The following is a 20,991-nucleotide window of genomic DNA, read 5'->3' on the forward strand; positions in this document are numbered from 1 at the left end:
AACAGGGGGAAAAAAATTGGAAAAAAGCATTGCTAACCCCAAAAGTGAAAATTCCAGTCTGCTTCAGAATTAACCCACTCTTCTGGACAAGATGAATCCACAAATATTCTTCATTAAATAAGTAAAGGAAGACAGCATTTTTATTCAACTTTGTTGTGAAAGCATTTAACTTCATCTTGACAGGATGTCCACCAGCAATGAATGACCAAAGAGAGCAAAGGATTAAAAAGACAAAGATCTGATTTCTAAAAGAGATAGGGCTTTCAGAGCGACAGACTAGTCAGACTCCAATCTGCAAATTAAAAATGCAGAATAGTAGCATGAGGCAGAGCCTGTTCTCAGTTGTTTTAAATGTGTTCTCTACAGTCTTTCAGGCTAGAGTGTTTTCATAGCCTTTAATGAAAGTACATGAAGACTGAAGAGAAAAACACCTTTCATTAACCTTCAAAAAACCTAAACCACATCTTTCAGCACATATGAAAATCCAGATCCTAGCAGCTGTTACTAATGATAAATTATGAGTTATAAATCAGCATAGCTACAGACTTTCTGGAAAAGAAGCTGCACTCAATTTGGAATTTCAGAATTCATCTGAAACTAAAAGTGTGCCAGAGGCATCTGTCAGTTTGTTTGTTTGCTTTTTATTTTAATTAATTAATTTACTTGTTTTAAATCTGTTTTGCATGTAGGCAAAAGCTTGGGGTGAGGGTGAATTTCCAGGAACGGAGGTTTTTTTTTTGCAATAAATACCACGTTGATTCTTAACACAATTTTACTCTCATAAGAATAACAATATCACTGTTTCTTTATCCTCCCTTAACTACTAGCCTCTAAAGTGATTATAGCTAGATAACAAGTTTTAAAGGACAGCAATTCAAAGAGTTTGCAAGAGGGAAACAGAAATAAGGCTACTTGGGTGTTCAGTTGAAGGCCTGCATTTAAAGAGCTTTTCCATGTAAAAAATGAGCAGTTTTACATCTTCACACAATCCCACGCTCACAGCCACAGAGTCAAACTAAATATTAGGAGGTGTACCATCTTGTTGTGAGTTTAATGAAAACTCCAAACACAATTACGTTTCATTTCTATCTACACTAAGTTAATCCCTACTTAGCATTGTGCCTTATTAATCCAGATTGGGTTATAAATTAATCATTTTCATTAGAAGCTTTGATCTTTAAGATCTCTTCCAACCCAAACAATTCTATGATTCTATGAGTACCCAGACAGAATAATAGTTATACTGACATGTCTCAGCCACTTGGTTGGTACAAACGCGAGTTGTGACATGTGCCTGGAAGCCACTGTTTCATCAATATCAGTCCTTCTCAGAAAGGGATCTTGGAAAATTAACACAATGATGCATACTAACTAAAGTTAACTGTGTATGGCTTTTACTGAGGCTAACAAATCTTTACCACTGCTTTTACTTTAGTTATATTACATATATATACCAGACAAGGTACCCAGACAAGACCCCTAGAGCAGCAATTTCCACCCTCCCTGCTTTTTGACATCTCTCATGCAGTATCCATATAACACACAAACATTTTATCATTTGTATATTTCCAAGGTTCCTGCCATACAGGATCATTTACCCACAGTAAACTAAATCTGCACAAAATACTAGATGCTCTGGAAACTGTTGAGCTCTGCTTATTATTTTTATTCTTAGTGTCTTATAAGCATGGAGGATTTACATATATTTTTCATACATTTATTTGGAAAATATGATCTGAAATACAATCTGAAGAATAGATTCTCAGACTCCTAGGGAAAAGAAAAATATCTGTATTCTCCTCCATAGGCTCTGACCCCAAGACTAAAGAGCCATCCTTGCTCCCATGAAATGAACGAAGAATTCTCTGATCTTCCTAAGCCGGTTTTTGTTCTTTTCAGAGACTTTCCAATGGAAAGATTTGCATTATGGCACCCTTTCCTGAAACTCTTTTTTATTTTCTCCTTGGAAAAAAATCCACGTCTTAGAATTTTTTTCTCTATAGAAGAGTGACCTCTGCAGCCAGTCTCAGCAGAGCTCTTTATGCCACTCTTTAATCTCCTTTTTTTTCACTGCCACAGAGTTGAGAGGAGGTGGGGAGAGAGGGGGTGAAAAAGAGAGGAAGCAGGAGAAAAAACAAAGAAAACTATCAACTTCTCAGAACTCTAATATTGAGCATTTCAAATGTAGATAGTTTCTCCCTCCCTTTCCTTTGTTACAGGATGAAACAAAAGTCAATACAATCACCAACAAAGGAACCATGCCACCATGCCTTCTTCTGCAGTACTGAAAGAAATTTAATCCTCAAATGCTCACTGGAGAGGTGAGCATCCTCTGATTCTGTAGAAAAGGACTCTGGATGTACTGCCTACCACAGGTTGAATCAACAGTGGGATCATGCTGCCCTCTGTAGTGCACTAACAGGACTGTTGCATACAAGACAGAAGGGTTTTGTTTGGGGTTGGTTTTTTTTAATAGCAGAAATGAGCCATCAGCTGTCTCCAGCTTAAGTTACTTTACTTCAAATGTAGACAAACTGAAAAGAGTTCAGGCAAATACAGCAGTAAGAAATAACAGTCAGAGAACGAGATTTAGTAAAAAAATTGAGAAAAGGGATTTGTTTAGAATAAAAGCAATGAGCAAGAACATATCCTTCACATCCTGATACATTCAGAAGACTGTTATAAAAGAGATCCACACTCCATGGCCATTTCACATGGTCAAAGCCAGGAAATAGGGCAATTTGCAGTAAGGGAGATTTAGTGTCAATATCTATACAGTTGGAAAGGTTTCCTTTCTAGCTATATGGGTAATTCGTCCAGGTTGAAAGTATATAAGAAACCCAAAGAATCTCTGCCACTGGGAAATTGTAAAGAACTGCTAAGAAACATCTCCTGGGATATGCTTAAGCATAATGCAGCTTCGCATCAGCTCCCTGTCGCTTTCCAGCCTGTCACTTGCCCTGTAAGCTCAAAAGGACATAAAAAGATAATGAGAATAGAGACTCCTTCCTACTGGCCATCTTCTCTATTCACATTGAGAGCAGTTTGAGAACACAGGGAACCACAGCCAGCTCCCATCATGACTGGGACAGCGTAACTATTTTTACATCCAGCCCAAAATATTTACCTTGCTGCCTGTTGGATCTTTTCTGCCCACTACACATTCTCCCCAAAATGCCTGCAGCCACCTACACCTGTATCTAGAGACAGAATTACCACAAAACCATCTGCAGTAATCCAGAATAAGTGCAAATCCAGCAAGACTGAGCAGGATCTCATTTTGTATGAGCCTAAGCTTTTTAATCTAAGGAGGTAATACAATAAGCCTTCATAGAGTCACAGAGTGGGTGAAGATGGAAGGGACCTCTGGAAATCACACAGTCCCACCTCCCTCCTCAAAGCTTCTGCCTTCCATCTGTCAGAAACAGATTGATCTGAGGGTTCAACAAGTTCAGTCACTCTCTGCCTGTTTCAAATGCAAGTCTTGTTCTGCTATCAAGGAGCCACAAACAAGAGTTTGCTGAATAAATGAAGGACGTGGTTAATAAATCAGAAATTTTTTATTATTATGACTTATGAAGAATTAAGAGTCATTATCAGAAACTTCTTCCTTGTCCCCAAATTAATATATATTTTCACAGACATCATAATTTCAGGCTATATTTGATGAAATGAATGACTAGTACCTAAAAGGAAAAAAAAAACCATACTGTCACAACTAGGTAACAGAAAAACCCCTAAACAATAGATTCCTTTTACATTCCAACAAAATACAGTAAAAAGCAGCACGAGAAAGTCTTCTTCACAAACTCTGTTTTAACATCAAGCTAAATTCAAAATAACCCAAAATACATAATAGACATATAAGCTTATGCAGTCCATTATGCCAATACAGAAACGTGTGAGAAGATTGTAGAGAAAACATCAACTAGCCATTTGTTTAAGATCACGTTTACAAGGCACAGGAGTAACAGAAGTTAGCAGAGAATAAAGAAAAAAATTCTAAAGCCTTTTCTATTTGCAATGAGTGAAAGTAGAAAAGCTGCCTTCCGCTTTCAATATTCTCCAGAAAGACTTACATGTTTCCGAAATGCAACATCTTGTCCTAAACAAAGGAGTCTTTGCCTCTGGAGAGAAAAACCTTGATTTTGAAAGACTAGATGACAAAGGAATAATGAAGAAAGTCTAAATTCAATGTTTTGTCAACCTACTCAAGATAAAGACATTACAAGCACAATGGATAGCGTAAGTTAGAACTTAAGAGACCAAAAACAGAGCTTGGACTTCTCTAAAATTGTAATACAAACTGTACTGTGGCTGAGATACCTTTTCGTGTACTCAGGTTCTCTTGTTGCCCCCATATAATACTCTGCTATCTAGGGATGTCCGCTTATATTTGCCTCTCTCTCCTACAACGCATCCTTCTATGTCCCACTATCTAGCTGTTGTCATTGTGAGATTTTTAGTCTAAATTACAATAGAATTCACCCATTCTTTTGTAAATTATTTAAATATCTGAACAATGCATTTATGTCATACAGCTTAAGTCTAAGCACTGGTCTCAAATCCAAAATAAAGCAGGCAGGGCAGCCAAAAATGCCAATGTACAGATTATGAAGGTATGACCAATTTTGTTCTATTAAATACTTTATCTTAATTTTCTTTGGGTTTTAAATTCTACAGGGAGAGACCTTCATTATTTTTTAAATTTCACCTTCTTCTAAAACAATGTAACTACTGGTATAGTCAAAACAAATACTGTGAAAAATAAGAGTGAGAAGGACAAGAACAAAGATTAAATTATCTTAAAATGTGCAAAGAGTTTTAGAGAAAGATCTTGCTTCAGCTATAAACTTTCTGTTATTTATTGTTCCATAAAAGTAATAAAAATGAATGATGCAATAGTTACAAAATAAACAAATGAAAGGCAAGTATATTTATAGGCATGTATCTATTAAGAAGTGTTTTAATAATCAGGCAATATTTTATCACTATCAACTTCAAATCCATTCTAGACTTATATTTAAAATGCATACTCTACAACAACCACATTAAAATCCCACATCTCACAAATCACAATGCAAAATAAAACCTCTTCTGTACTAAGTCAATTTATAAAACCTGAGACTCTATTTAGTGCTTGCCACTATTTCTGTGTGAGCAAAAAACAAACCCAAGAAAACAAAGTAAAAGATGTTCCAATTAGACTTTTTTTAAAACCCTGCCATTCTAAAAATTAAACAAAAATAAAACATGACCGCAACTTGAAACTTTGAGCCTTGTGCTTTTTCTTTGTCTGAAAAAGTATAAACAGGATGTAAATATTTCTGAAAGTTTTTGTGAAGCTGTTTAGAAGTGCCATATATTTAGACACTAGCTACAAAGCACTAAATCTCAGCAGAACATGACTGCATTGCCCCCAGAAGGTAACAGCTTCCTTCTCCAAACTGCATGTCTGGTCAAATTACAGTTGACCTTAGGGTAGCATCTATTAATTTCCTTCAGAAAGTTTTTTCCTTGTGATGTATACAAGGTACAAATGAGGAACAGTTAAGGGGCAGGATACTTGCTGGGTTTTGCACCAAGAACAGAGAATGTTGATGTGGCTGAGGGAAGATCTCCTCACTCTCCACAATTCATAGAATCATAGAATAACCAGGTTAGAAGAGCCCACCGGATTATCGAGTCCAACCATTCCCAATTGCCTAAACGGAGGCTGCAGTGAGAAGAATGTTGGTTGCCCAAGTGAGAGGATGAGAGCGAACGGCCTCCAGTTGTGCCAGGGGGAGGTTTGGACTGGATATTAGACAAAAATTCTTTACCAAAAGAGTGGTGAACAGGGTCCAGGGAAGTGGGAGTCAGAAGCCCTGGAGGTGTCAAAAAACCATATAGATGTGGCATTTTGGGGCACGGTTTAGTAGCTATGGTGGTGATGGGTTGACAGTTGGACTGGATGATCTTAGAGGCCTTTTCCAACCTTAATGATTCTATGATTCTAAGACATCATTTTTCTTATTTCCCTACCTTCTGTCTCAGGGCTTCATGGTTCTGGAAATGCATTTATTGTATGGAAACGACGTTCATTGTTGGCTTACAGATTTTATTTTGTGTGTGAATTTTGAGTAAGGGAGAGAGAATAAGAAGGTAGTTGGATTTTCAAAAGTTTTGAGTAACGAACTAGTGCCATGTATAGAAGAAAATCCTTATATAGATGTATTGAGATATTAACTAACGCAGAAATGGTCAGAATGACATATGCATAGACAACACCGTAAACTCAAGAGGAATGGACCAGCATGTAACACAATTTCTTTCTAACTAAGGGTCACACATCTTAAAATATAATACATATATAATACATATCCAGTGTATTAGTTAAACTGACAATAAATCTACTAAAATAAATAAATAAATAAATTCCTATAAGACCATACCATACATTCAAGCTACCTGTACCCTGTGTCTCCATATACTCTGCATCACTTCATCCAACTGTAGATATCACAAGAACACACACATAATTTTATTTTTATTTTTTTAAGGACAGTTTTTCAACAGTGCCCAAAAGAACAACAATATTTGGGCTAAAATATTCCATACAAGTGTCTGCCTCAGACTTTGCTTTTTAGCTTTTTGCAGTAATTCTCAAGGAACATCCCGATTTCTTTGTCATAAGCCCGTAATTTCTCTTCCCAATATCTTTTGCCTCCATCTGAGAGAAATGCCATGAAAAGCCGGCTCATTGTCTTGTAGTCAAAGAGTGTAGGATGATAATAGTTACAAGCAGAGACATCCTCTAACTTCCGTGCTTGAATCTGTAACCTTAAGCTCAATAATGCCATATGAGTAATTAATTCAGGATATATTAAACATGCATCAATTCTACAGACTGCTCGCCCATCAATCCACAATTACATATTCATTGAAATGACAGCTGAATCTTTCTTCTTACAATAGCAACACTTCAAATGAATGCACTCAGTCTCAAGGTTGAGCATTTATGCCGAAAAAAACTGCAGTCATTGTTACCTACAGCAGTTTCTAATATATAAAATCAAAGAATCACAGGAAGGTCTGGGTTGGGAAAGGCCTTTAAAGGCCATATTGTCTAACCCCTCCTGCAATAAGCAGGGACATACTCAGCTCGATCAGGTTGCTCAACCTGACCTTGAACGTTTCCAGGGATGGGGCATCTACAAGTTCCCTGGGCAAACGGTGCCAGTATTTCACCACCTCATTGTAAAAAATGTCTTCCTTCCTTGTATCTAGTAGGAATCTAATTTCTTTCAGTTTAAAACCATTATCCCATGCCCATTTGCAACAGGCCCTTGTAAAAAGTCTGTCATTATCTTTCTTATAAACCCCCTTTAAGCACTGAAAGTTTGCAATAAGGTCTCCTTGGAGCCTTCTCTTCTCTACGCTGAGCAACCCCAACCCTCTCAGCCTTTTTGCTCAGAAGTGTTCCAACCCTCTGATCATCGTTGTGGCACTCCTCTGGACCCACCCCAACAGGTCCATGTCCTTCTTGTGCTGAGGGCTCGAGAGCTGGACACAGGACGCCAGGTGAGGTCTCACCAGAGAGGAGCAGAGGGGCGGAATTCCCTCCCTCACCCTGCTGGTCCAACCTCTTTTGATGCAGCCCTGGATGCAGTTGGCTGCACGTGCACCTTGTCAGCTCACATGCAGCTTTTTTTAACTCCAGTACCAACAACGTCTCCCCTGCAGGGAGAAGATACGTACCTCTTGCATGTGGCATTTTACTTCCTCCTTTGTCTTGCTGACATTTATAAAAGATCAAATTAGTATGGTGAAAAAATACCTCCAGTTCTGTAATAGATTTTGCTCCAGCATGATGTCTGGTTCCTATTGGTTTTTCAAATAATGATGCTTCTGGATTACAGAGACGAAGTTTTACTTCTTTGGTATTTTTGTTGGGGGTGAGGAGAACTGAGTAAAGAAATGCTGTACCGCAAAATGGAAAGTGATGGTAGCAGGGAAGTATAGAAACAGTTGCTAACGTGCTATAATAAATATTCATAATGGTGTAACAAATGTCACGGATGAGACCACAAAATACAGGACAAATTAATTTACATTCGTTCATTTAAAATGCTAAGTCTCTTTCACCTTTAGGCCACTCACATCTTCTGCTAATCCCAGTCTACTACCCTTGAACCTAGACTCTGTTTTGACAATAAAGCTACATGTCTACAGATGCAATTAACAACAAAAAGCTGCCAGTGCTCTCCAGAAGATAATTTATCAATATTTTTGTACTCAGAAGTAAAAAACAAGGAAACAAAATAAGTGATAGCCATAAAAAAATTGTTTCTCTTTCTTCAATGTCACATACAGACAATGCATAAAGGTATTTGTCTTATTCATGAATAACATAGAGACAACAAATTTGGAAGTAGTTTTTAAAAGTCTTGAAAATTTAAAGCAAATCTTTCAGGTAGAATTTTTTAAAGGAATACTTCAATAAAAGACAATAGTGAGGAAACAATAACACTGAAGCAATATTTTCAGACTGAAAATGATGGGTAAGAAGACATGAGCTTCTAATTGCTGCATAAAAAAAGGTAACACATCAGTGCAATCTGACTCTGTATAAGAGTTCTCAGGCAGCTAACTCATGAACTTTCAAACTAGTAAATTAAAGCAAAACCTGAAAAAAGTAGGTACTTCCTGCAGTCAGACTAGGAGCTCTTTTCAGCTGTACCAAGCAATTAAAATAAGTAGTTGCATCTGATTTCATGACAGAAAGATGAAATTACATCACTAAGTTGAAGCAGCAACTGAATGGCAGACAGTAATCATGACACTAACTTTGCAGTACATTGCTGGATCAGCAAGGAACACATAAGGAGATCAATTTCAATAATTTAGTGAGCAACTTGGAAGCTAGTATTTTTTTTTCTGTCTACATTTACAAGGAGGATGTTTATATAGGAATATTTCACAGTGTCTGCAAGTATCAAGTGTTTAAATATCTAAAGTACTAATGAATACTTGAGCCATATGGCCAGCTCAGAGTGAATACACAATGTACACCTATAATAATTATCTAAAAATGAATACTTGTTGCCAGAATGATTCTTATTAAGTCTTCTGTATAAGTGGGGACTTGTTTATCTGCACATTAGATTTACAGCAAATTAAACTTAGATTAATTCAAAAACATACAAGCCCACAATTACAACCAATTTCTAAGTCTCTGAAGTTTGAATGCTATACTCCAGCAACTTCAATGAAATGTATTTCTTTTTACCAAATATTTGCATAAAGAATATACTAAACATCAACTACAAGGACGACTGGAAAAATAACACCAAGGACAACAATGATCCTGGGACCTGCCAAATGAGTACCGTAAGTACGAGGTGTACAGCTTTTTTTTGTGGATTTTATGAATACAGTTATGATGGTCAGTATTTCAAATGCTGTGCTCTGCTATCTGTCTAGGATTAGGCAGAAAAACAATTCAGTCTTCCCTGGTTACACAGAGAGTGACAGTCCTTAGGTTTTCTAACCAGTCCTTTCTTCATTTCACAGAAAAACGCAATTGGTCTTCTACTCTGAGTAACGACAGTATAAATTTCTCACAATAGTAACTCTAGGAAGGTACTGTGTTTTATAATCTCAAGCTTTCAGGGGAATTAAAATACCTCTTTCACATTTCATAGACATCCAAAATAATGCCCTGAAACTTGCAAACTACTATTGAACTGAGTAGACAAAGCATAAAAGCTATGAGTAGAAGTAAATCTGGTAGTTTTGCCATACCTATTTCCCTTGCACACAAGAGATAGCCTTATGCTCTGTGCACCCACCTCTTCTACACCTGAGGTCTCTTAATTTTATTGCTTTTTTCTTCATTGCCAATGATTCACCTAAATTTCCTTTCATGATCTATGTAACTTGGTAGATTTCAAGATGCTACTTCATTAAAACAAGATATACAGGCACCTCTGGTTTACACTGCAAATAGTGGCAACTACCACATGGGATGAGCTAAGCTCTTGCTGGTCAAGCCTATCTAAATAATAAAAAAATAATCACCTGCAAGCGCATCATAACAAAAAAGAAAAGTGTCCTAAAAATAATGTAAGAACTTTGAGCGACTAAATTATATAATTACTGGCTTTTCAGGTGGAATAAAATAGAAATAAAACCTCAAGTTTTTTTCCTAAACCCAAATTAAACAAACAAAATGAAAAAAGTAACTTCATAGTTATATCTTTGTGCATCAACTTCTGCAATAATTAAAAAAAGGCTCCCTATACCTATGAAAGACAGAGACAAATAACTGATAATACATCATCAAGAAACACCCTTTTTTTTATCTCATGTTTCTGGTAACACAGGGTCAATTTCTGTAATGCATGACCACACTATTACTTAAATATCTATGACAGTCTGAAACCTAGATATAGAAGGCTTAGAGAGACCACTTTGAGAGGCTTATTAAGGTGCAGCATCTGCAAAAGTTAATAAAAATAAATATTTTCAGTCTAAATCATATTAGAGTTCTGATTTTTTTCCATTAAATGAAATTTCAGGTTGAGTAGATTTCCAAATTAATCTATTAACATTCAATTCCAGTGGCTAAAGCAAACTTGTCTGAAGATATGGTTGGCCAGGCTTACTCTCTGCTACACTTGGGAGTATTTTCACAAAAGACAGTTTACTAGTAGAGGTTAAATTGAGCTTGAATGCCCCAGAAGTTTGTTTGGCATCACTGTAATGCCTTCCCCATTGTGTGCTGTGCCCTATCTCACGTGAGAAAATGTACACGTTCTATTCTTTTATCTCTCCTCTCTTTGGACTGCATTTCATAATTGCTAACACAGCATTGAAGCATCACAGCCTGAGCCAACTGAGGAGAGTAATTCTCAATACAGAGGAGAAGAGATACACAACTACTTAACGACCCTCTGATGCCACAAGAAAGCAGCATATCTGCTTCAGAGAAGGGAGGAAAATACATAGGCTGTATTTTTATAAATATATATGTATCTTGAAGTAATACATAAGCATTTTTGTAGTGTTTCTCTCTCAGAACTGCCTTTTTTTTAAAACACTGCTCTCGATGCCCCCAGTCTCCTCAAAGGCTTTAGGCTTTATTGCACTTGCACCCCCCTGATGGTATCAAGATGAAAATATATCTTTTTAAATAGCTTTAGGTTTCAAAAAATACAACCCCCTGCAAAATACAACTCCCTTTTTCGCAATATAGAGAATTCAAAATATTATTGAGGTTTGTATGTAAGTGTATAGAGAGTTAACCTGTTTCTTCTTAATTAACCTGTTTTCTTCTTAATTACATCAAGTGAAGAAATTACAATAAGGTTGACCAGAGCCAGACAGAGAGTAATTAGAAGTAGTAATTCCCTGTACTTGGCACTGGTGAGGCCACATCTCAAATTCTGTATTCAGTTTTGGGCTCCTTACTACAAGCAGGACATCAACATGTAGATGTGGCACTTTGGGACATGGTTTAATAGGCACGGTGGGGTTGGGCTGATGGCTGGATTTGGTCTTAGAGGCCTTTTCCAACCTCAGGGATTTTTATGAATCTAAGTATTATTTCCAGTGTTGAAAAATAAGAGTGAGGAATCACAGTAAAGGACAAAGCATGCACTTTTTTTTAGACAGAATCAATCCAATATATGGAAGGAGAGGTATTTTCATGCCACGTAAGAAGTCCTACTCCTTTTCCCCTTAACTAATACTCAGTCCAAATAAAATCTGAGTTTTATTACTTAGTACAATGCTTGGCCCACCAATTTTTGCTGAATAATCATTGAAATGGCTGTTTCATGGATGCACCTACATTCTCCAAAGTAAAGAAACTGTTCTTCCCTGCTGTTTATCATCACCTGTTGTTGATGGTGTCAGTGCCCACTAAACACTAAGACAGAAACAGGAGAAAGTCACTCAGAACCTTTCATAACCAGCATCCTTTCACTCCATCCTTACTTTATAAAGCAAAAACACACTGCATCGCATACATTTGACCTCCACCTTGACTTATTTAAAGCATTGTAGCGAAAAACATGTGAGCACCTTAACAAAAATCCAGTTCACATACAATTGAGCCTAGAAAGCCTAAATGGCAGGAATGTCACCACTCATTGCTCTGGTATAGATTTATCTGTGTTTTGAGCACAATGCTACATATCTCCCAGTTTCCAGTGTTTCCTACAGCACCGGCACCAGCTGCTGGGGTGTTGTTTTCCTTGTCGCTGCTCTGCCACCACAACAGCCACGCTTGCCTGCATCAGTGAAACTGACAAACAGAAAAAAGCACTGAAATGAAGACTTTCACATGATTTTGACAAAAGACAGCAGCAACTGCTCCTGGAAGAACAATGGATCTTAACCACATTCAGAGCAGGAGTCTCAACCCTTCAATTTAGCTTTTCCCTCATGTGTCTCACACTTTCAACTATGAACTAATCAAACTAAAGTGGCAGACGGAGAGAGATTGTCATTTCTATTTTTAAATACAAAGGAGACCGTCAGGTACTATCAAGATGAAGGCTAGCAAGATTGACACAGGTAGGATTTATGCCTAACAATCACGTTGGTTAAGGAAGGCACACACCACTACAGACCTTTTCCAGCAGATTTGCAGAGTATGTTTCAGTGCAAAAATAACAGCCTTGAATACTGTAATTCATTAAGATGTTCTGTAATCCCATGGCTGGCCTGTTAGGGGAATATTACTGGAATTTTTTTGTAATATCTTTGAAATCCATTTTCATCATAAAGAGGAAAACTTACTATCTCACAAAAATCCTCTGCCTCTTTCTCACAGCATGCAGCAAGCATCAAGCAGAACTCATTGTAGTTCTGAGTCTGTAAGTTAATTTTTAGAATCCAAACATGAATTATCACCAGGGTTCCCAATTACTCACCTAATATATTTTTGAAAAGTAGGCCTACACAGTCCTACGAATAAAGTCCTTACAAAAATCCCTAGACAAACTTATAAATAAAAGTATTTCTCATTTAGAAAAGTTGGTAAGAAATTCAGAGAGATTGTTGAGAGCCGCTAATGGTACTTTTGACAATAAAGGACCTAATTTTCTTCATTTGCCATTTTCTTCAAGTCTTGTTACATTTTAAGGGACAGATTCTCACCTGAAAAAAAAGGCTGGATTTAGATACAGTCACATCCAGAAGCAGACAGACCAGGCTAACTTCCAACACTGCAGAGGTAACTAAGATTTTATATTACTGAAAGGCATGTTTTAAAAGTAGGTACTTCAGTAAGTCCTACAATACCATCTGTATGGACAGAAAAAAACAAATTTAATGCAAACCAGCAGGGGCTTAACTAAGACAAAGTGAGGCTACAATGTGGAAGGAAACTATTGGACTAGAATAAGATTAAGAGTGGAGTTCCTTACAAACCACTCTGAGAACTGACCTTAGCAAAAATGGAACAAAAACATTGGATCCCAACAATGAAATGATGTCAGTAAAAAAAAAAATAAAAAATTCGAACTTTTTTCAATACAGAGGAAGATCAGAACATCACATTGCAAGAACTGAACACTCTGCGAGGACCAAAGTGATAGTAATTACAAGATGGAACAGCACAAAGTCAAGGTCAAGCACTCTGGGAAGAGGAAGAATTTCTACTGTAAGCTAGAGGATCATCAGCTGGAAATAACAGAGGAGGAGAATGACTCGGATGTATTAATCAATCAGGACAAATACAAACTGTCAGAGAGACAGAGCTGCGAAAAAGGCAATTGCAATTTGGCTGTATCAAGGGAGGAATTTTCAGTAGAGATGGGGATGTATTAAAGCCATTTTACAAGGAACTGGTAAGGTCTCAACTAGAATTCTGTGAACATTTCTGGTCATCTGTCTTGCAATAAACATGATTTAAGCTGAAGCAAGTGCAGAGAAAAAGCAAGAATAATCAGACAAGCTAGGAGAGGATAGTACAAAGAGCATAATAACAGAGGTTGGTTTAATTAGCCTAGTAAAATGAAGGCTGAGAGGTAGAGAGTGCTCTCTGTAAACAAATCTGGGATGTATGAAGAGAGAAGGAGAAAAACTAAAACTATAGACAGCACAGGCACACAAGAAGTGGACAATAACAAGCAGAACTGGAAAGTGGAAGTCCTTGTTATCACAGGAACAATATTCTAACCAGTTTTTAACAGCAGTAATAGGGGCAAGAAACATCACAGGAGAGGCATTTTTGTACAACTGCACACAATACTACTGTTGCTGAATGCCAGAAGACCCTGGCAGTCTTTTTTTCTACAGGCCAATGGCTTATCCATATCCCAAGCTCAGACATAATTTCTTTGACTGTCGTTCCTTCCAGAATTTCTCTTTTCCCATGTACAGTGCAGAAGCACAAGGCTATTCGCACGCAATTCCCCACAAAACCTCCTCATTCAGAGGTATTCCTCAGCTCAGGAACTCTAGCCCAAAGGCTAAAACACTAACATTTTCTGACATAACCATTAGGATACCTAAAGGTGTAGAACCAGTTTTGTCAGGCTCTGCCTTAAATAAAAACCCAGAGTATTTTTAATATCTGCAATACGCGCCAATACAGCAGCACCAGACAGCAACTTTATAGATCACACTGTTCTGCATAATTAACCAGCCTGCCAATTCTAGCTTTTTCTCCCCATCCTTATATTGTAGTCCCACAGAAAGCTGGTAATAAACTGACATCTGTTCTATGCTGCATTGTAGAACCAACTAGTCAACTACTCTAACTAGGCTGTTTAATGTAAGGAAGCTCTCTGTATCCTGGGCTACTTATGTAAAGATTTCAGTCTTAAAAGCAACATGGTACTTTGTCAGATGAAATCATTAAATACAAAACCAAAAAATGTATCACACCAATAATAAATTTTAGCATTGAAATGCTGAGAGGCTAATGCATTTTAAAAATAAGGTCCAAATTTGAAGATAAAAAATAAAAAAGGTGCTTAAAAAGTAGCGACAAGTGAGTTCTCTTCAATTTGCTTAGTAACTTTTCAGCGGTAATTAATGCCAGCTAACATTATGCAACTGATAAATTACAGAGATGAGCCAATAGTTTGACACATGCTGCTCCAATCCAGCTCTCTCCTGCATCTTTCCAAACTAGCCTATATACTACATGTGTAATTCTTAAAAGAACCTACAGTTAGCAGCCTAGCAGGGCAGCTATTACTTCCAAATATCGGAGCAGTGGACTGTCAAAACAATACTTGTCTTTCTCAAAAGTTGCACATTATCCTAAGGAAGAGCATTATGCTATGAAAAGCCCTATGTTATTTAAAATCCACAGCCAGAAATCCAGAGCACATGAGCAATGGGCTTCCTCAGCAATGACCCCAAGTATCCAGCACACTAATTATTTACCTAAGTAAATAGATTGAACCAGCATTCAGCAAAGCAGACATGTAGGCACATCCCAAATCCTTTGTGTTCAGACATTTCATGATTCTTAACTCAGTCAGCTGCAGGAAAACACACATATACCCTAAAACTGTGGAGACACTGGTGGAAGACTACACTACGTAAGCCTGGCTGCAGATTCAGAGGTCAAGCTAGCACACACTTTTGTATTTTTGAAGTGGATGGTAACAGAATTTGTATATATCTTAACACGTGCTTGGTTAAAAACATAAACTATGCAGACTATGATACAACCACAAGCCTCTTGTTGAGATACTGTCCGTGGCAGGCAGGAACAATGATGAGCTCATTACCTAGGGATGGAGAGGCATCTCCATGCAGTATGAAAAGATACACACATTTAAAGTCCAATCTTGTATTAGTCCAAAGCTTCATTTAAATTGTGTAATTTTTTTCCTCAATTTTAACCACTGTTGTATTGATCACACGAACAATTACGAAGCACTTTTCCTTCCAGTTTGCTGGAGCTTGCACTGGCAGACACTGTGCTAACACACCGATCCTAATCACTGCTGTGACTCAGTGCCAGTTTTTGTAGCTACTTGAAGCCAAATTTGGCATTGGCAATTATGGTTTCTGTATGTTATTCCCTGGCTAGCTAGGTTTACTCCTCTTCAGTTTAGTTCAGTCTCTGTGTCACCATACTCTTATTTCTAATGAAAAAAATCCTAAGCAGGGCATATTCACCGATTTTTAATAAAACGTAACTGCCTCCACCAGATGTGTAGTCCAGCCTGATGCATGCATACAGTAAAATGAAAATACATATTCAGTAGGGTAGCATGCTGATCAGGGAGAGAAAACGCATCGTAAATACCATGTTGATACCAGAGGGGAGGTAACTTGGAAGGGAAGGTGCACCTTGCTGCTTCAAGAGCTATATTCCTGGGGAAAAACAGCGAGCTGCTGCTCTTTAAGCATCAGGTATACTTAGAAGTCTGTCTGCATGGATGATATGGAATTGGAAGCATTCCTTATGTAATGGCCATCTGTAATGTTATAATTAGATTGAGCAGCACACATGCTGGCTTCTTTTTCAACTCTGTGGGCATGCAACCCTTCACCTATAACTGGCATACTAGGTGTCTTTGGCAATGACCTTTCACTGTGCAATTTGTCTTACAGGCTAAATAGCATTCTCTGCTTAAATCTATTTAGTTTTCTTTGGAAATATACAACGGTCTCAGTAGGCACCAGTATTTTCTCTAAAAATTATTCATTTAACAAGAATCATATGATTACTGAATTTACTTGATTCACTAATTAAGATGATGAAGGATTCCATGACAACAAACGAAGAAGATGTAACGACAATTTAAATGAACAAGCTATAAAGATAACTTAAATGAATGTTTTTTCTAAAAATTGCCACTTTAAAATTATCCTTATAAAAAAAAAATAACACCACTGATTTTCTGTTCCACTGTAATTTTTCCCCTTGCTGCTGACCTGGGGAAGACGTTCCTGTTGGTATTAAAGCTACAAAAAGACCATATGTTATTTTCCCAATGTAGGGTTTGCTCATTAGCTTTGAAAAAGATCAAGTAAAGATTTTTTATTTTAATGGCACAGTCTTTGAAAAAAAAAAAGAAGATGATTGAGGAAAATTGCTAAAATAATCTACCAATCTTCTAAATCAAATGTGACATTGAAAATGTAATAATTCTTTGTGTAACTCTTTTCTTAAATTCCAGGAAAATGTCTGGAATTTGTAGCAATTGTGGATAGAAAACATAAAGATGCTAATACAAAAGAATGTATCTTTTCAAGTTAGTACATACACAAGAAGAACCCCAAGGTTAAATACACAGGCTGTCTGAGTCCTCTTCCCTATGGAAATCCAAGCAGGCATTTAAAAGGATTTAAATCACAGTATGGATCTGCAGAGTATCAGGAATGAGCTCCACCCTCTGATGGTTTCTTCCATTTGCCTTAATTTCTCAGCGACCTAAGAACTGCAACACAGCTGCAGAACAGCTTAATCACATCACTGCATATGCTAACAAGTTCTTAATATCCACCAACTACTGGGGGTCATACAAAACACAATCTCAGAGTAGTTCCCAAAAATATGCATCTGCATCCCTATATGACAGCCTTCCAAGAGATTGCCTTTTTTGTTCTTGTTTCTAGATGCAATTTGTTCTGTCCAAACCCCAGAACTGAGGCAAGAAGATGTGAGAAATTGTCTACGGCACATATCTCCACTGTAATTTTCAAGTTTCAGTGCCTCCTAGTAGGTTCCTGATCATCTATCACCTCATACATGCCATTTCCATACTTGGCTTAAGTAACGTATTTTGCATATTTTCAGGTGAAGTTACGGCACAGACAAAATGATTTGCTGTTACAAACTATTTGCAGCAGAAATGCATAGCAAAGTGCCGTGCTCCCCTGCTATTCTACCCAAAGGAATCTTTCCATATCTTCGGCACACCACATGACCAGAAAAAATGCTTAACATCCTTTTTTCAGCCAGACCAACACGACTACCTGTGGTAAGGCTCAAGTTTCAATTACTAAGAGGATCATGGTTCCCTATTTACCCTGAAGTAAAGCATACATTAATGCTGTTCTTCCCTTGTAATAGTCCTCAAGTTGGAATATAAAACGAAGAAAACTTATTCTAGAAGTAGAAAAACTGCTGCGAACAGCAGTGGTTCAAAGCACAAAAAATAAGTAGCCTGAGGAAGCCTCCAGCACATCACATGAACCACGGGAAGCAACAGTAAAGCAGCCTCACTGGGATGTGGTGTTTGACTGGACAGCATCAGGAATCCTACAATATCTGACATTAGGACCATCCCTCTGAGGTAAGGACTTGTAGGACACTTTCGAGATAGCAGAGAATGGAGATCTCTTGCAAACAGCATCCCCACCAGTTATCCTAAATCATAACCCTTGATGGAGATGACAAATATCACAGAACAAATGTATACTGCACAAAACAACCAACAATACAAACCAAACACATTCAACAGCCCCTCGATGCTATTATGAATGTCCTCCCTTCTATAGCACTTTCTTTTGAAAACATAGTCATCATAATGACGTTTCCCCCTACACCTAATGGGAAATTTAATTTGGAAGTCATGAAATTTGACTAGGAGTGCCAAGCTGTTCCTTAGATAGAAAAAGCAACAAATAACCCCCCCCCCAAAACAAACATAGAAATAATCCCCTAAAAGTACGTTTACACTGCTGATGTATTTCATACAAAAAGTATGGCATGGAATTAAAAACATCAACAAACACATCATTAATAGGAAGCTGAGCTTGAATAAGATGCATGATAAGAACATTATAAAACTAAAATTAAAATCAGCATTGTACTGAACACTGGATGTTTTTGCTGTATTTGAGAAAAATACTTTATTATTCACTGTTAATAAGAGCATTGTGGAAGTCAAAGGAATAATCTTAAAAAGCACACATGAAACAGAAACAAGCAGCAAAACCACCCATTTCTCTGTCATTATTGAGCGTATAAAATATTTTTAATTATTTTTTTTCGCAAAACTTTCTGAAGCACTTCCTTTCCCACTTGTTACACGCTGTGAAAACTTCAAAGCAATGTAAAAGCATCAATGGACATGAAGTATAGCTATGTTCTTTCAAGCAGAGTTCTGAAACTAATTAAGTTGAAATACTGTAGACGATGCTACAATAGGAAAAAGCTGATGAACCTATAACTGCATTTCAACTGGGCACATTGTGGGAGAATAATTTTTTTTCCATATAGCAGCCAACGCTTACGGGCATTTAGAAAATTGTTAAAGTAATTGGAAGAAGTAAGTAGGCCACAATTGTATGCATTTGTGAAAGGCGGATACCGAGATAAGAAGCTTAGGTGTGTTGATAAACCTGCCTGAAAATGGCTTTCCTCCATATATTGCTTTTTTTTTTTTCTGGAGACAGATATATTTTCTGTGCGCTGAAGCCTTACGCTTTGATTAGAACCCAGCTTTTAATAGTGCTGAACATATTTTAAACAGAGGCATTTTAAATGCACCATTCTCTCCTTCCTATATTTAATGGCTCTAGACGATAAAGTTCATTGTCTACTGCTCTACCACCTGTAGGGTAGTGACCATAATGGCTCAAACAAGGAGAACAAATGTCTGGCTGAAACAGGCATTAATAAAATAGCTGACAGTTCTCTGCTGCACAAAGGTGCAAGCGTGAATACCAGGTCTCCGAACCAAAACTGTCCCCTTGCATCTCCAAATAATTATCTGCTGAAGCGAATGGGTTGGACATGCAGGTTTCTTAATGTATTGTTAAGTATTTCCCATGAGCAATTCAAACTTAGAGCACCCTTAGATGTAAAACAGAGTTTTACTCTTCACAAGATTAAACCTAATTAAACACAAAGTACAAGGAAGTAGAAGAAACTCTTGATAACATAGAAGAAAACAGAGAATGGATTCTTGTTGGATTATGAAGGCTACATGTGCGATGTGCTTATGCTGATGCTAATATTTGCATTTTTGAAGTTTTGCTTGTTTTTACTTTTTTAAAAATTATAATACTGAGTGATTTATTATTTTTCAATTAAGGGGTCTAGGAGGTATATTTTCAAGACTGTCTTTACAGATTACAATAAATATTTCTTTTTTAAAAGACTACGTTATGTAGTGGAACACATTTTTCTGCTGAAATTATTTGCACCTTAAAACATGATAACTTCAAATCATAAATGAAAATAAAATAGTTATATCACCTAAGCTCCGTAAAAGAACATTTGAGTAGCTGTCCAGCTATGTTTCAGTATTTTATCCATCCTCCAGACATCACAGTACTCAAACCATCAAACGTTTATTAACATATTTTATAAACATTCTAATAATCTCTTGATAACATGCAAACAGAATCTGATCTGAAAGCTTCAATGTTTTAAAAGCTGGAATAAATTCTGACCTGAATTTTACCATTTTTTTATCACTCTCTTCATACCAGAAAAGATCCACTGCTATCCGCCAAGGAATCACTCCTTACCCAGTAACAGCAATGTATATGTCAGTATTCAAAAGGAACAATGCAAACATGTACTCGGGTTCTCATATTCCTGTAACCATGGCAAAGGCTGTCCTTTTGGACAACAAGGAGAGGCACTTGGGTCTCAGTTCAGAAAGACCTCGCTCCCTTTAGAAGAAATGAAACCTAACGTTGTCTCATGAAACCTGGGAGAAAAAGATAAATTGAAAAATTCGTGCTAAAATATACCAAAACCTGCAGTACCCTGAGCACTTAATGCAAGTGTTGCATTGGTCTCTGACAGCTCACCCACTCTCATTGACTTGTATATTGCAAGCACAGCAACATAAACTCACTCGATGCACAAATCTCAAATTAGGGCAAAATACTGCAGATTTGCTGATATGACGATGTGTTTTGGAAAAGTCTCCAAACCGAAATGGAAGAAAAAGGCCACAGATGTCAATCCTCAATATACAACTATCCTTCAGGGGTTTGTTGGTTTGTTTGTTTGTTAATTTATAACAAGTATTTCTGTAATCCAATAGTCCCAGAAACTGTGAAAGA

At 37.2% G+C, this 20,991-nt stretch overlaps 1 protein-coding gene across 3 annotated transcripts in view; it reads right to left on the reverse strand.

Annotated features, from left to right (window-relative positions):
• The window catches only part of COMMD10 (COMM domain containing 10), a 117,589-nt gene that overhangs the window by 41,344 nt on the left and 55,254 nt on the right, over positions 1-20,991 (reverse strand). Inside the window, exon 6 of one of the 3 annotated variants that reach the window (XM_069880601.1) lies at positions 3,613-3,686. The exons of the other annotated variants lie outside the window; for them this stretch is intronic. Within the exon in view, the coding sequence (XP_069736702.1) occupies positions 3,645-3,686 (42 nt within the window). The 3' untranslated portion in view covers positions 3,613-3,644. Of the gene's footprint in view, positions 1-3,612; positions 3,687-20,991 lie in introns of those variants that run through there. 3 annotated transcript variants of the gene reach the window in all.

Source organism: Phaenicophaeus curvirostris, chromosome Z (assembly GCF_032191515.1).
Source record: "Phaenicophaeus curvirostris isolate KB17595 chromosome Z, BPBGC_Pcur_1.0, whole genome shotgun sequence".
NCBI classification, from domain to species: Eukaryota; Metazoa; Chordata; class Aves; order Cuculiformes; family Cuculidae; genus Phaenicophaeus; species Phaenicophaeus curvirostris.